General features: G+C 43.1%; 1 protein-coding gene across 2 annotated transcripts in view; it reads right to left on the bottom strand.

The window, feature by feature from the left end:
• The window catches only part of LOC135056124 (ABC-type organic anion transporter ABCA8-like), a 380,977-nt gene that overhangs the window by 232,345 nt on the left and 131,806 nt on the right, over window positions 1-16,826 (bottom strand). For both annotated transcript variants that reach the window (XM_063960911.1, XM_063960912.1), the window contains exons 7-10: window positions 16,134-16,272; window positions 8,398-8,583; window positions 6,765-6,912; window positions 4,277-4,442 (exon numbers count right to left, since the gene is read on the bottom strand). In XM_063960911.1, coding sequence (XP_063816981.1) covers window positions 4,277-4,442; window positions 6,765-6,912; window positions 8,398-8,583; window positions 16,134-16,272 — 639 coding nt within the window. The remainder of the gene's footprint in view (window positions 1-4,276; window positions 4,443-6,764; window positions 6,913-8,397; window positions 8,584-16,133; window positions 16,273-16,826) is intronic.

Genomic DNA, 16,826 nt, shown 5'->3' with positions numbered 1-16,826 from the left:
TATTACCAGTCATTACTTTTATTTGGAAATATCCTGTTCGGTTCCATGTAAACCAAGGACCCAGTTTCTGTTTGTATATATTTTCGCTACTTTTTCCACAATAAACCTTACTTAATTCTCACCTGGCTTCAGCTGACCTCATTTCAAGTATGCACACACAGAGAACCCTAGTAATCGTTACACTGGGATTGGAAGCAGAGCGTTGACCGCATGAACCTCGCAGCAAAGAGACTTGCTAGATGAACTGTGTGGCTAGGCTGCAGCCTGCACTAACAGGCAGGATGAAAACACAGTGGATAAGCTGTGACTGGAGTACAGGTTCAGATGTACTGTAAGTACTGTAGTTAATAAAAGGAGACAAACCAATCACAGGAGTCATCAGGCTGGAGTCAGCTAATGAGGGATTCCAAACAGGTGTGCTGCTGCATGTAGCAGTCAGCATGCTAGTTGCTAGGAGACAGTTGGAATACATACAGGAATGAGCAGCAGCTGCTGCAGCCATGGACAGGATGCAATCACACCTAACGAGAGATACAGAGATACAGCTACACTACCTGTGCAACCTACTTTTCTATGCCCTCCTGTTGATTGACAGCTGACATCACCTTGAATTGGAGCTTTACACCCTGATTTACCATATATATAAGTTGTAACACTGTAAGGGTACAAGGTGCCGTTTCCTGGGGTAAATGGCAGCACGCAGCAGCTGAGGAATCACACAAGTCCATAAAACAAACACCAAAAGAAAATACCTTGCCTGTCCGGCACTAACTAAACACAAGATGTTCCTAACTATCACTAAACAAAAACACAGAGTTCTCCAGTAAACACTGTATAGCTCACTTGTGTCAGGAAGCGTGTTTCTCTCACAGAGATCCTGCAGTCTTCCCAGGCAGTCTGCACACATTAATCAGGCTAGAAGCAGATCTTCACTTGCATCTCTGCATTTGCACAGCCCCTATAAATCTGCTGGTAGAAGCCGATGGGGCGGGTACTCTATCTGGGCCGGGGCCTGCTACCCTACCTCCTTCTCCGTTGCAGCACTTTGGGCAGACAGAGGGAACTGATGTTGCTGTGGCTGCGCCGTGGAAAGAGGCAGCTGCAGAAGTAATCAGTCCTCTCCCGTGATCGCACCAGTCTGCTCGCTGCCCACCTGCACCCCCTCTGAGGCTGCACATAACCTATTATTTTTTACATTTCTAAGGAGGGGCCCGGCAGAGTTGTTGGTGTCCTTGGGTAGAAGTAACCATCATCACGTCCAGTGCCTACCTCTGGTGCAAGAGACCCATTGGAAATAAGACAGATCCCTGTGTATGTTTAATTCTGAATAACGAACAATTCTGCCTACAGTACATACCCATGACTTGACCCCAGAACACTTAGTCTAGCTGCAAATGCCCCATTGCCACCCAGTTACACCTATTTAGCAGCAAATGTGATGAGACTCAGCTATGTATGAATCACTCCTAGATGACTACAGCATAGCCAGATTAAGGGGGGGGGAATGCAGGGCATAATGTACCCCGGGGCCCCCCTCTGTCAGGGGGCCCCCCGGCCAGCGCACACTGACATCACTAGCTTTCCTTCTTGTGCAACAGCAGAACCAGCAGCCATAATGCGAGCAGGACAGTATGCAGTGCAGGCAGAGACACAGGAATATCAGATTTCATGAGCTATCTATGGAGCTTCCCAACCAGAGGAGAAATAGGATGGTGGATAGAGCTGTAAGTGACACAGTGTGGGATCACTGTCACTTACAGCTCTCTCCACACCTGGGTGTCTGAATCCTGAGTAACTTGTTATCTAATGAGGGTCTAGAGAGTGACACACACACACACACACACACACACACACACACACACACACACACACTCCTCCTGAGTTCTGTCCCAGTGTGTACGTAGTACAGAGCCTGCTGCTATTTTTGTATGTGACAAGATAAATTATAAATTTTATTTTTCTATGTGTATTTTAAGGTTGTGTAAGTTGTCTTTGTTCCGCTACAAGAACATTTTATAAAATAGTTGTCTTTCAATTAGGAGTTTAGTTTAAATCTAATATACCTCACTGGGCTAAATTTAATATACACAATCCATACATCCCAACATGACCCATTCCAGGAGGGACAAAATGCTCTCTACCTAGACCTCCTTCTTAAGTTATGATTGCATTCGCCTGTGTTGCTTGATTATCAATTAAATAGTTCAACAACACAGGTGACTACAATCATATACTAAGAGGGAAGTCCATGTGAAGAGCATTTTGTCCCTCCTGGAATGGGTCATGTTGGGAGGTATGCATACTTTTATATACACATACCTCCCAACATTACCCTCTCCAGGAGGGACAAAATGCTCTGCTTCAGCACTATTCTCTTAATTTATGATTGCTGCCCTCTGTTTTGAACAGGTTAATGGGTAAGAAAGTTGCTTCAGCACAGGTGATGGCAATCATAAATTAAGGGGGAAGTCCAGGAACAGAGCAGTCTGTCCCTACTGGAGAGGGTCATGTTGGGATACATGTGTACAGCCCCCGCCCCCCACCTCCATCCATCGCGGGCCCCCCTGTCTAAAGTGCCCCAGGCGCCCCCAAGGCTTAGTACGGCCCTGGGCTACAGCACATGTACAGTTAATAAAAACTGCAAGATCTCTCTGCAAAGTGGACTTGGGTGTAGCATGGAATTGGGCCCAAGCTGTATGCACCCATTAATATGTGTAATGAGGACCATGGGGGTCATTCCGAGTTGATCGCTCGCTGCCGATTTTCACAGCGCAGCGATCAGGTGAAAAAACGGCATTTATGTGCATGCGTATGCCCCGTCACGTACGGGTACAAAGCCCTTTGTGGTTGTGCTCAGGTTCTAGCAAAGTTTTTCTTTGCACTGGCGGCCACTAGAAGATTGACAGGAAGGCGGCGTTATTGGGTGTCAACTGACTGTTTTCAGAGAGTGTTTGCAAACATGCAGACGTGTCTGAAAAAACGCAGGCATGGCTGGGCGGGTGTATGACGTCAAATCCGCACATGAATAGGCTGAAGTGATCGCAAGCGCTGAGTAGGTTCAGAGCTACTCAGAAACTACACAAACTATTTTTGCAGAGCTCGGCTGCACATGCGTTCACACTTCTGCTAAGCTAAAATACACTCCCCAGTGGGCGGCAGCATAGCGTTTACACAGCTGCTAAAAACTGCTAGCAAGCGATTAACTCGGAATGACCCCCAATGTCCTCTTGCCTCTGATTAATGTATGTAACTACACCCAGACTGTACTCTATCCAACCTGGAAAATGCACATAAAACAAACTTTCTGTCCATTCTGATTTATATACTTAACTAAATACATACTCTGTGCTCTCCCTGTTTTTGTATATTAGTAGCATTTAGCTAAGTAGAGAGAAGAGGATGTTATTATCGAAGAAGGTAAACTGAGAACAAAATGCTTCCCTTGAGTTGTGACCTCTTGCTGACGATGGAATGACAGTATAAAAATTGCCTTTATTTGTTACTTATTCATTCTCTGGACAAACAGAATATTTCCTTCCCATCCAAATATCACATCTGTCAGCAATAATTTCTTACTTTTTGGAATAAGATGCTGAATCCTACAGTCTCAAGTAGAAAATGTTCTTGGCAGGAAATATGAGCCGATACAATAATATGTTAAAAACTACAAGTGTTTTCAATCTGTAATACCATATATGATTTCTGACGTATTTCCAAAATGATGGGCAGCAACATCTTGCACACTATGTGGTATTCAATTACCTGATGACCGCAGGTAATTGTATCTCCGGGGGCTATCCTATTAGCCCTGATGCGGCACACTCCTCTCCCCGATGCCAGAACTTATCGCTAACTATGAGGAATATGTTAAATAGTATGTGTAACCATTAGAACAGAGGTTCTCAAACTTGGTCCTTGTGGGCCCACACAGTGCATGTTTTGCAGGTGCACAGGTGTATTAATTACTCACTGACACATTTTAAAAGGTCCACAGGTGGAGCTAATTATTTCACTTGTGATTCTGTGAGGAGACCTGCAAAACATGCACCGTGTGGGCCCCCGAGGACCGAGTTTGAGAACCTGTGCATTAGAGCATATTGTTATAATAAGGAAGCATGTATCATATATGTGCATTGTATAGAATGTATGTGTATTGTTATGGGAAATTTATATATCCTAAATATGAGCTTTTAGACATATATTGTTAACCACACACATAGAGCAGAAACAAGTAGTAATATTCCCCAGTAATCTATTAGAGAGTCCAATAACACACCTGATTGCTTCTTTTCCATGTAATGTGCTGGGAACTTTTTCATTGTAATCGTCATAGTCATACACTTCTCTTCTCTCCGTCTGTGGCCTTGGTGGGATCATCTTATCTCTTGACCAATATGAAGATCTCAAGAAGAAGAAGGGCTCATACTTCCTTCCATTCTTATCTGATGATGACAGGAGTCTAACTAAATATATGGGTAAGTGTAAGGTGAGTACAAATATCAGGAAGAATGAGGAAAGATGGCCCCGAGACATAGTGTAAAACATAAAATAAATTGGAGATATGGCCAGTGTTTTCTAGATGTATAACGACATCTTCCCACATCAGTGCTACATCAGCTTTACATCACAATTATGCTTATGGGGGACCCTGCTCTTTCCATCTTCCAACTCCCAGTACCTGACTTCCTGCTTCCCTCCATTATCCTCCTCAGGACACAGCCCCTATGATATGCATTACTGTACTCAGTTATACAATGACATAGGTGGAAAAGTCACTGCCTCCCACAAAGTCAACATATCAGCTCCCTATGAACATGCCATTATCCTAACCATCAAAGTTCATTTATAAGGTGCTAAAAGGATACAAATAAAACAGAATAAATCAAAACATAAGATAAATGAGCGCACAAGTCATGTGAAAACAATTGTATTAAGAAAGGATGTACGATGTGTAACCATGCTGCCAGCACTCACAGATATGTTTGAGGAGCAGACACTATGACCAAATAAATGCCCCTTTAGCAGACTACACAAAGATGGCTGCTGCCAACAAACGGGGAGTCAGGTCTCCCCTCCCATTGACCTGGGGGTCTGGAAAGCTGAAAAAGAAACAGGGCTTATGAAAGAAGTCCAAGAGTGCCAACTGCAAGAAAACAGTGACAAGAAACCATTGATGGTTTGCACCATTGATAAGTGGCATATTGTGTTGATTTTCAGCATTAATGGCAAAACAAAAGAAAAAAAGGTAGCAAACCATCAATGTTCACCCTAGAGTAGAGAAAACTGAGGAATTTTGCATGGAACGGCATCCTGCAGACAGGATAGCTGCTGCGGCATCGCTCCAGACAGGCACCCTGCAGTTTGCACAACCGACTGGAGCGTCCTTAGGATGCTCTGGTCAGCAATGCACTTACTGGTGCTGGTGACCCCACCCCTTCTGCAAGACGTAATTGTGTCTTGTGGTCAGGGGGCGAAGCAGTGAGTTTGGTCTGACATAAAACCAAAAAGAAACTACACTTTAGATAGACTATCAATGGTTTAGGTCATGCAGAGAATAGAGATTAAAAACTTCTGAAGTCCACATAATGCTTGTTGACCACTGCCGGATTTTTGCTTGATATATATATATATATATATATATATATATATATATTCAATTGTTGTGGGGTGGTCAATGTGTGGAATTACTGGGGGGGCAATGTGTGTTATTACTGTGGGGGGCCAATGTGTGGTATTAAGTTGCATACACACTAGGCAATATTTTAGACAATATCGCTGATTTTCAGCCTTCTGAGCAATATCGTTTAAAATGTCGCTAAGTGTGTATGCTACGGACAATAAACAATGTGCAGTCCCGCTCATTGTTACCATCCCCTGCTGTCGGCTGTGCATGCAGTTAAATTTGGACATACTGTATCGTCCAAAACTGCATGTACGGGCTGTCCACGGCATGATGTCACTGTACAATATTGCTAACAATTAAGAATTAAGAGTTTAAGAATTAAGGTTCAAAAAGGGTTGAGATTGCCTAAAGTATAAAAAAAAGGGGCAGACTAGATGGGCCAAGTGGTTCTTATCTGGCGTCAAATTCTATGTTTGTATGTTTCTATGTAACAATATTGTACAGTGTGTATGCACTAGGTCGGCCACCTGGGAGGGTGGAAAAAACACTAGACAATATCGTTCATGAGCGAATCGCCTAGTGTGTACCCACCATTACTGTTGGGTGCCAATGTGTGAAAATATTGTGGGTGCATATGTGTGGAATTACTATGAGGGCCATTGTGTGGAATTACTGTGATGGACAATATTTTTAATTACTGTAGGGGCCAGTGCATTTGTTTTATTAGTGTGGGAGCCAATGTTTTTAATTACTACAGGGGCCAGTGTGTTTGTTTAATCACTGCGGGGGCGAATGTGTGTTTTATTTCGTCTTGGGCATCAATATATGCGTGGGGACTTTTCCAGTGGTGTACTGATGGTGTACCTCCGCAATTTTAAAGTCATTTTCAACCTTGAAAAAGGTTGAAAATGAGTGCCCTAGAGTCTCAATTGCAAAAGTAGGATGACCAAAGTACTATCTAATTAGCTTTCCTTGACATTTTAAATTAAGACAGCAATAAACTACGGTTAGAGTAAGGGACACAGGACTTTTATTTCCATTATTTCATTACAATGCGATAACAAAATGTGTAATTGAATCATATATATGTTTGGTCTTCCATTATAATTCAATTTATGAACTTATATCTTCACCTTCTTACCTGGAAGAACTTTGTCAAAGTACAGCGTGAGGAGCATGTAAAATATGGAGTCTAGACTCAAACAGATGCAGCTGGAAAGTACATGGGAGGAATCACCCATTATGTCTGAGAAAAATACCCCTTGCATGTCACTTTCTAGGTGAATACTCTGTAACCAAAGAGAATCCATATTTAACCACAAAGTTTTACAGAATAGTGGGCAAAGTACAACATACATTCTCATTGCATCAAGGATGTGGTTGGAGAGCAGTAAATACTGATAAATTTAGGTGCAATAAAATTAATTTCACTTAATTACAAAAGCTACTACTATTATATGGTGATAAGTTTGCCTTGCTTGATACTCAAGTAGGGGATGCAGAGATGCAAAAATAGATACTCTTTTGGGATATAGACAAAATTGCTAAGTGATACACAACACATATCATTAATATTTAAAAAGTTATATTTTCTCTTTTGCTAATCATATCATATCGGGGAATCGTTTAAAAATCTCGATTTCCTGACCGATTCTGTCATGATCGGCAAATCAGAGATATTTAACAAGAAGAATTTTCCCAATTCTCCAACAGATCGATAATCATCAATTGCGGTCAATCTGTGGATCAGCAGTTTCAGTTGGGTCGGAGAATCTGGGATATAGCGGCTAGATGTATGGGGGCTTAACATACAAAAGAAAAAGGAATCGTGCTCTAGAGGGCGGGGCGCTTATAGTACGGGCTTCCGTCGATAGGTGAATGTTTGCGGGAAACTTCTGATCCAGTATCCCGTGATGCTGTGAAGTTTGGTTTGGATTGCTGTTTTGTTTCTGGATTGCAACGTACCACCAAAATTCATCTCCTGTTAATAACTTGTTGAAAAAAAAATCACTGAAGTCAAATGCTAACTTCCCCCACAACATCAGTGGGGATACTGGCTCAGAAAGGTTCCGCAAACACTCACCTAGCGGTGAAAGCCTGTACTACAAGCACCCTGCCCTCTGCAACACGGTTCTTGTTTCTGTTGGTTATTCCCTCGTAAAAGTGTGCCCCACAAAGAATATGTCTTTTTGTGTCTCTGCATCCCTTTCTTAAGAACACTGCATTTTACTCTTGGGAGTATAGCCAACACACAACCAATGTCTCTGGAGGAACTGAGTTTTCTTAATAGCTGGTTTAAAAATAGACTTAGGTGTAAATTTACCAAGATGGGAGTTCTATTTAAGATGGGATGTTGCCCATAGCAACCAATCAGATTCTACTTCTCATTAATCTAGCACCTTCTAGAAGATAATACCTGGAATCTGATTGGTTGCTATGGGCAACATCCCCTCTTAAATAGAACTCCCATCTTAGTAAGTTTACCCCTTAATCTCACATTACGTCCTGTGCGGAGACATATCCCAAAAAAATACTCGCATGAAACTCAGCAAATGGATGTAATTATGCTATTTCAAATACACATCTAACTCAGCTTCAGGTCCTTTGAGTCCTATAATAAAAATTGATCATGCCACTTCTGCTACTTCTATCATATCCTTTATTGATTTATCTACAACTACTTGAATCAGGAATATTTCACACCAGCAGCTCTCATCATTCACAATTTATACATCCAAATGCAAAACAGACATTGATGGACAGCCATTTATTACCTCCGCCAGTCCCACCGAGAAGGCAAACGGGGGGAATACGCTTAGTAACACTTCCACAACCTTGGGGAGATTTTTCATAAGCAATAGGAGGCCTGATGTAGACATGAAGAGTGTAATGAAAAATCCTGCGATGGCGGTGACTCTGGGATTCCTGAAGAGGGCGCTCAACATGAATGTAAAACATATCTGGGAGAAATATGAAATGTTATTGTGACTACTGCAAGTGGGATTTTAAATTTAATTCATTTTAAGTATATGCAGCACAGCAGCAGGTTATTTAGTAATCGCACCTGAGGCACAGAGCAAATCACCAAACTACAAATGTGCCATTATGTGTGAAAAATTAGCATTGTGTAAAAATGTAAAATCACACTAAAGTCCAACCTCGTACCTCTTTAGCAGTATTATGTCCTCGAATATCAAGTTTTCTTTTTTTTCCCCTAATTGCTTGTTATAAACATATTTATGGTTTACAAAAATTGTGGGAGTGAGGAGACGGGATGTAGTTTAAATGCCGGCTGTTGGGATCCCGGCGTTCAGGATACCGACGCCGAAATCCCGCCAGTCGACAATGACACCAGCCGGAATCTTGGCGCACCAGGGCTATTTCCACTCGTGGGTGTCCACGACACACAAAGAGTGGGAATAGATTTGTTGCGAACGCAGTGAGCCCGCAAGGGAACTCTTAGAGCTCGCCCCGCTGCCAGCATACTGGCGGGAGGGATGCCGCTGTCGGGATATTGACAGCAGTCTGCCGGTATAACGCATAACACTCTGAAGAGACATTGCATATACTTTAAATGGGACATGCTCTGGGGAATAGTGCATTTGTAGGTGAAGTCATTGCCCGTAATAAATACAGAAATAAATAAGCAAATCTGCGGCATGCCTAACCCCAAATAGTCATAGCAGTACTAGTGGGACACAGCTATGGACACGGAGCTCCCTGTTATAAGGAAAACCAGCGCTATACTCGTACTTTAGGGGGGGATCCCCTTATATTCCCACAGTGAAAAGCACTGGGGTCAGGATAATTATTAACTAGATTGCAACTTTAACCTCCATAATTCTCAAAACCCCTATCCACCACTTTATTAAATATAAAAATATTATTTTTCTTCTATACAGATATATGATAGAACACAATGGGACTCAAAGATATAACTGCAATAACTAAGAATCTCTATTATATCTTATTGCAACCATACTGATAGGATAGCGCTGTAAATGATCAATCTTGGAGCATCCAGAAAGCTATTTAAAAAACAGTATTTCTCTGTTGATGCAGTAACTCCTTCTGTCAGCATAACACTACTATAAAAGTCCTCCATCCATCTTTTGTGTTCGCCTTCATGCATGAGTTGCAAAGGTGGGGTTACACAGTCCAAAATTAAAATAGGGGGCACACCCCAACTACCAGTGAGTCCCGGCTGATGATGTTTGCAGTGGCTATGCTGCAGCCCCACCTCTGAAGCTGCCACTGCTGCTCATAGTTATCGACTTTACAGCGGTTCCTTTGGAAGGTCTGCACTGTGGTGGTGGTGGTGGGGGGGGGAGCATGCATGGGGTTGCAGTAGTGCAGTTATGTCATCATAGCCTGCCCCTGTTATTACATAATTACAGTAGAAATCACTGCCACTTTGTGATGAATGTCAGCTATTAAGGTACAGCAGGGGAGGAGTGTTAAATGCAGCCGGCTGGCATGATTATGTAGCGCCCAGCGTTTATGACAGACAGCAGATGTGAAATTGGACACACAGGCCATTTTGTATTTAGAGACTACATCTCCCAGACAGCCTTGGGTTTCAGAGAAAACAGGGCATGGAGAGGGAGGAATGGAGAATGGAATGCTTTTGTCCAGAGGAGTGGATGAGGAGATGGGCAAGGAGAGAGAGAAGAAGGAGCCATGTTTTGGATATAGCCAACATGCCACTGAAAATGACTGGAGAATACTGGGGAAGAAATCAAAGGGTCTGTACAGAGAGAGATCAGTCTGATGGATTTAAGTAGCTTAAAGAGGATACAGCATTTCAACCCTTCCTTTTGGACCCCTGGAGAGGAGTGTTTGCAGAGGGACACACACTTTGCATCCCTGTGAGATAAGTACCTGTGTTACAGACATTTGTCAGGTGATATATGCTGACAGACTGAGATTTCTTGCTACAGTTAGTTATGCTGGCCATACACTAGGTCGAAATCGTGTACAAATACACAATATCGAACCACTGCATGCACATCGTGCATGTTCATGGGTGCAAATACAGTATGATGCGATGAGTGGCCCCACAGGTCGCACGTCGCATGAGCTGATCATATGTGCTGCAAACTTGATCAGCCGATCCTGGACCCCCCGGCAATTGCAGAGGTATGATAGATTGTACGGTGCAAAAGCACTGTACAATCTATCGCATGCCTTGTGGCTGGCGGGGAGGATCATTAGTACAACTCGCTTCTAATGTGAATCGTGCTAATGTATGGCCAGGATTAGATAGGGAATTGGAGGGGAGACAAGAAGCTATTGATTTAAAACCCTTTTGCAGGACTGTATTTTAGTTTCAAGGGTAACAGTACAGCAGGGATGTGCAGTCAGAGGAGGCAGGGGAGGCAGTGTCTCCCCTGTCATAATGATTAAAATAATACAAAGAAGATATTTATATAAGAGTCTGTGTTATTGTTATCTTCTTTGTTTTACTCTAATCATTTCCCCTGTGCTGACTATAGTAAAGTTCAGCAAGCTGGGGGCGGGCAGGGGGTGAGGTCAAGCTACGGGCTGTAAAAGCCCATTGAAAATGTATACAAAAGCGGCACCAGTACAGGTGCCTCAATGACACTCGCATGAAAGCACACCCCTGTCAGTCCAGGAGATGTGATTGGCCCAGCAGATCCAGTGCTGGATCCGCTGGGTAGCGGGCATACTGTATGCGGAGGGACGCGATGGGTTCTTGACGGCGGGACCCGGCGGACATAGTGTGGCTGGCGGCAGACCTGGATGCGGGTGGATCCAGTGCCTGCAAGCCATTTTGCAGAGTTCGGTAGTGGTGCCTATTTAAAAAATGGCGCCACAGCATCATTTTTTAAATTCAACTTGGCCGCCGTGAGCGATGTCATTGCCCCGCCCCCTCGACTGGCTTATATAAGCTAGTGCGAGGCAGCGGCTGGGCAGTCTGTCGGCGGGGAGGGAGCAGGGAAGAGCTCCTGAAGTGAGAAGACACTGGAAGCCCTAGGGAGGTGGCGGCCAAGAAAAAGAGCTGAAAGGCCGCTGCCCCCAGGTGAAGATGCAGTACAATAAACTATTAAAACATATGTTGTGGTGTTTTTATTTTAATATTTTCTTTACAGGCGGACTACGGATGCCAGCGGGCTCTTAATGTCCGGGAATGCTGGCACTTGTGGTTCTCCAAGTGCCAGCATGCTTGGGCAAGCTTGCTGGGACCTGTAGGCCGCCTGTAAAGAACAATATTGTCCTGCCATGAACACCGCACCCACCGCCACCAGGGGCGCGGGGCATAGCACTGGGCTATTAGCACAGTGCTGGTTGCTGCTCAGGATGGGGACCCCATTTGATTTTTTGGGTGTCCCCACTTTCTGAGGAATTCCAGCCCTGGGCTGACCAGTTTAGGGGTGGTTAATGTGATGACAGGGGGACCCCACACTGAGTGTCCCTCCTGCTTTGGCATTATCCCCCTTGCTGGTCGAGCCTGGTGCTGGTTTTCATGATATAGGGGGAGTCCCATGCATTTTTTTTTACCTTCTTCATATGGGGGTGGGAGGGTTAATTAGCAAGTGCATCTCCTGCCGTTTAACTCACCGCACGTCACTGCAGTACAGGGAGAGATAGACAGAGACTTTGGGACTGAGATATCAAGAATATTTAGTGTGTTAAATGTACCAAAGAAGCCTTGTAGTGAGTAACCTGCAAGTGGAAAGGCAGACAAATGCTGAAAGAAGTAAAGCAGTAACGTTTTATCAGTAACGACAATAGAAGTGAAGAGCCATTTGTCTCTACCTCCATTTTGAGAAGCATCACGTGAGGGAGAAGGAACACTGAATATATTTCCCAGTTATTCCAGTGAGTGGGGCTCTATCTTCACCCATCTGAGTTGCATATATATATATATATATATATATATATATACATATACACACACTGCTCAAAAAAATAAAGGGAACACTTAAACAACACTATGTAACACCAAGTCAATCACACTTCTGTGAAATCAAACTATCCACTTTCCTAAGTCAACACTGATTGACAATAAATTTCACGTGCTGTTGTGCAAATGGAATAGACAACAGGTGGAAATTATAGGCAATTAGCAAGACACCACCAATAAAGGAGTTGTTCTGCAGGTGGTGACCACAGACCACTTCTCAGCTCCTATGCTTTCTGGCTAATGTTTTGGTCACTTTTGTAAGCTGGCGGTACTTTCACTCTAGTGGTAGCATGAGACGGAGTCTACAACCCCCACAAGTGGCTCAGGTAGTGCATCTCATCCAGGATGGCACATCAATGCAAGCTGTGGCAAGAAGGTTTGCAGTGTCTGTCAGCGTAGTGTCCAGAGCATGGAGGCGCTACCAGGAGACAGGTCAGTACATCAGGAGACGTGGAGGAGGCTGTAGGAGGGCAACAACCCAGCAGCAGGACCGCTACCTCCGCCTTTGGGCAAGGAGGAACAGGAGGAGCACTGCCAGAGCCCTGCAAAATGCCCTCCAGCAAGCCACAAATGTGCATGTGTCTACTAAAACGATCAGAAACAGACTCCATGAGGGTGGTATGAGGGCCCGACGTCCACAGGTGGGGGTTGTGCTTCACCGTGCAGGACATTTGGCATTTGCCAGAGAACACCAAGATTGGCAAATTCGCCACTGGCGCCCTGTGCTCTTCACAGATGAAAGCAGGTTCTCACTGAGCACATGTTACAGACGTGACAAAGTCTGGAGACGCCAAGGAGAACGTTCTGCTCCCTGCAACATCCTCCAGCATGACCGGTTTGGCAGTGGGTCAGTAATGGTGTGGGGTTGCATTTCTTTGGGGGGCCGCACAGCCCTCCATGTGCTCGCCAGAGGTAGCCTGACTGCCATTATGTACCGAGATGAGATCCTCAGACCCCTTGTGAGACCATATGCTGGTGCGGTTGGCTCTGGGTTCCTCCTAATGCAAGACAATGCTAGACCTCATGTGGCTGGAGTGTGTCAGCAGTTCCTGCAAGACGAAGGCATTGATGCTATGGACTGGCTCGCCCGTTCCCCAGACCTGAATCCAATTGAGCACATCTGGGACATCATGTCTCGCTCCATCCACCAACGCCACGTTGCACCACAGACTGTCCAGAAGTTGGCGGATGCTTTAGTCCAGGTCTGGGAGGAGATACCTCAGGAGACCATCCACTGCCTCATCAGGAGCATTCCCAGGCGTTGTAGGGAGGTCATACAGGCACGTGGAGGCCACACACACTACTGAGCCTCATTTTGACTTGTTTAAAGGACATTACATCAAAGTTGGATCAGCCTGTAGTGTGTTTTTCCACTTTAATTTTGAGTGTGACTCTAAATCCAGACATCCACGGGTTAATAAATTTGATTTCCATTGATAATTTTTGTGTGATTTTGTTGTCAGCACATTCAACTATGTAAAGAAGTATTTAATAAGAATATTTAGTGTTACCTTTATTTTTTTGAGCAGTGTATATATATATATATATATATATATATATAAAAAAGCTGGGAGCGAGTAACAAGGACTGGCATCTCTGATACCACAGAATACCAAAGTTTTGCCCATTTCTAACTTCCTTATTGTTTTATTGTGTGATTTTTCAGTGTGCAAGTAAGTGTGAGTGAGGTAGCAGCTTATAGTAGTAGAACTGTCTATGCCAATTTTATGTTTTCTTTTATTGATCTTACTACATTACCTCGTATATAACATGTATAAAAGCAATTGTTATCTAAGTCCCTTTTAATAAATGTGCCATTGTGACTTTTGCAACATATCTGTGAGATACATTCCGGTAGAGATCTAAGCACGTGTTGGGCAGGGGGGTCCCCGAATCTTCCTCTGGTGTTCCTGACCCTGAACACTCCCTAGACGAGAACGCCATGTCAAGATTCGGGTGGAGGCACTGATACCAAGAGAAGTACAAGGTAAGAAGCATTGCAAGGGGAAGAGTTTAAATACACACCTTTATCCAGGAAACCCAGGTAAAGGGGTGTTACAAATACAAGCAATAAAAAGCTGAGGTCCGAATCTGTTGATAAATGAAATTGAGATACCCATGGAGAAAACTTTGATCAAATTTAGAAAAGTGGTGAAACCCTTTTTTACAGCTTTTTCTTTATAAATATATAAATTAATCTTTGCAGAGTATAGAAGTTTAAACATTACAAATGGGTATGAGTAGATGAGTGGAGAGAAGCTTGCGTAAACAGGAAGAGGACAAAACAGGATATAACAAATTAAGAATTACTGCTAGTTACAGCCAGTAAACAGAACCGTAGAAAAACTGACATACTGTATAGATTTTATACATGATTTGAACACATTAACATGGAAAATGAGGGAAGTTGGGGTGTTGCTATCCTGAAACTGAACTGATGCAATCTGTAGCAGTATTATATTAGTATACAATACTGTATATAATTAGTCTATTAGTATATCATCCCTATGTCAATGTATTTTCCTCCTTCCAGATTTAAAAGTAAAAGTATATTTAATGATGGGCTGTATTGTTAATTTGTAGTAAGCTAAAACCAGTCCAATCAGCATTGACTATTTTCCAGGTCACAACATAACAGCTTATTTATTTAAGGAACACTTGGCCTAATTCATGTTTGTATGCAAATGCAAGTGCATTGCAAGTTACTAGGCTACAGAGCTAATGTTAGCAAGTGACGCTACCACCCACAAATGAAAGGAGAAGCCCACTAGAGCCATCGCAAACTAATTTTCAATTGTATACACATAATCATTCATAGCCTATACGCAAAAACGAGGAACGTCGAGACTACGGGTTGGCCAATGGCTTGCAGACAAGACACAGCATTAGTGGCGCAGGCACCTAGATTTTGCACATACGAGGTTGAAGCTGACAGCAGATTTATGCACCATGTCACGCCTGCGTTTTTCTAACCACTCCCTGTAAGCTCCCCGTTAACACCTCCTAACGGTCAAATCCTGTCAATCATATTTCCATGAAATCCTCATTGGGAGCGGGATCGCAGCAGCACTTTGGTGCATGCGCATTGCGATCACAGCACATGCGCAGTGTGCTGATTATCACCCCATTGCATGAACATCGGCCAATGCATGCAAACATGAATCAAGCCCATAATTATCAAGCTCATAGAACAGCCATGTCCAAACTGCGGCAGTCCAGCTGTTGTGAAACTACATATCCCAGCATGCCCTGACACAGTTTTGCTGTCAGAGAATGCTAAAGCTGTGTCAGGGAATGCTGGGATGTGTAGTTTCACAACAGCTGGAGGGCCGCAGTTTGGACATGCCTGTCATAGAGTAAATAATCAGTCTAACTTTTACCATTGAGTGCAGCATGAAAAGTACATATTGTACCTTCGATTAGATTATTTCTAAAACATGAAAAATTATTTATGTTAAAATTTAAGGAAAATTGAAATTTCATTGGGAAAGAAAATAATGCATCAGCTGAAATAAAAATGAAATAAAGAGGAGACTGTGTAAACAGGCTGTTCTGAAGCTGTCAGGACGGAGTAGTACATACCGATGATATCCCATATAGGAGGAAAAGGAGCACAATGACACCATATGAACTCTCAATAAAAACAAAATGGTTTGTAATAACGGTCATCAGATTTGCTATAATTATAACATAGACAGAATAGAGTAATCCCCAGGACAACCTGCAATACAAGAAGAAAACAGAAAAATAAAAACATCCTGTAAATAAACTTTTGAATCTTCTTCAATTTTACATTGTGCAAGTTAGACACATACCTTGGTTAGTCAATAAGCCTATGAAATGCCCGTTATTAATGAGCAGTAATGATTACATTGTTATACATAAATTTAAGATTCCTTCCTTGTATGTACGTATTTTTCACATAATCTACTCTGATGGTCAGACACTTCTAGGTTTCCCCATAATGAACAAGTCGACAGTTTGTCAGTGTCAACAGTATCCTGAATGTTGACATTTCATAACACATAAAAAACCACTAGTGATGTCTGGTGCTATTGTATACATATATAAATGTGTATATATACATATATAAATATGTGTAATTGCGAATGGGTGCCTATATACACAATCAAACCCACTCCGCACAGGTATCAGGGAATTAATCCAATATTCTTATACCTCACAAGATCTATCCAGCAGCAACAAAGGTGAAATGGCCTGTGGATATGGCCAACACAATCCACCCGATTTAAAAAAAACAAAAACGGGTGTGAA

The sequence above is a fragment of the Pseudophryne corroboree genome, chromosome 3 (genome assembly GCF_028390025.1).
Source record: "Pseudophryne corroboree isolate aPseCor3 chromosome 3, aPseCor3.hap2, whole genome shotgun sequence".
NCBI classification, from domain to species: Eukaryota; Metazoa; Chordata; class Amphibia; order Anura; family Myobatrachidae; genus Pseudophryne; species Pseudophryne corroboree.
The sequence above is the reverse complement of the archived record's forward strand: the minus strand, read 5'-3'. Positions and strand labels throughout refer to the sequence as shown.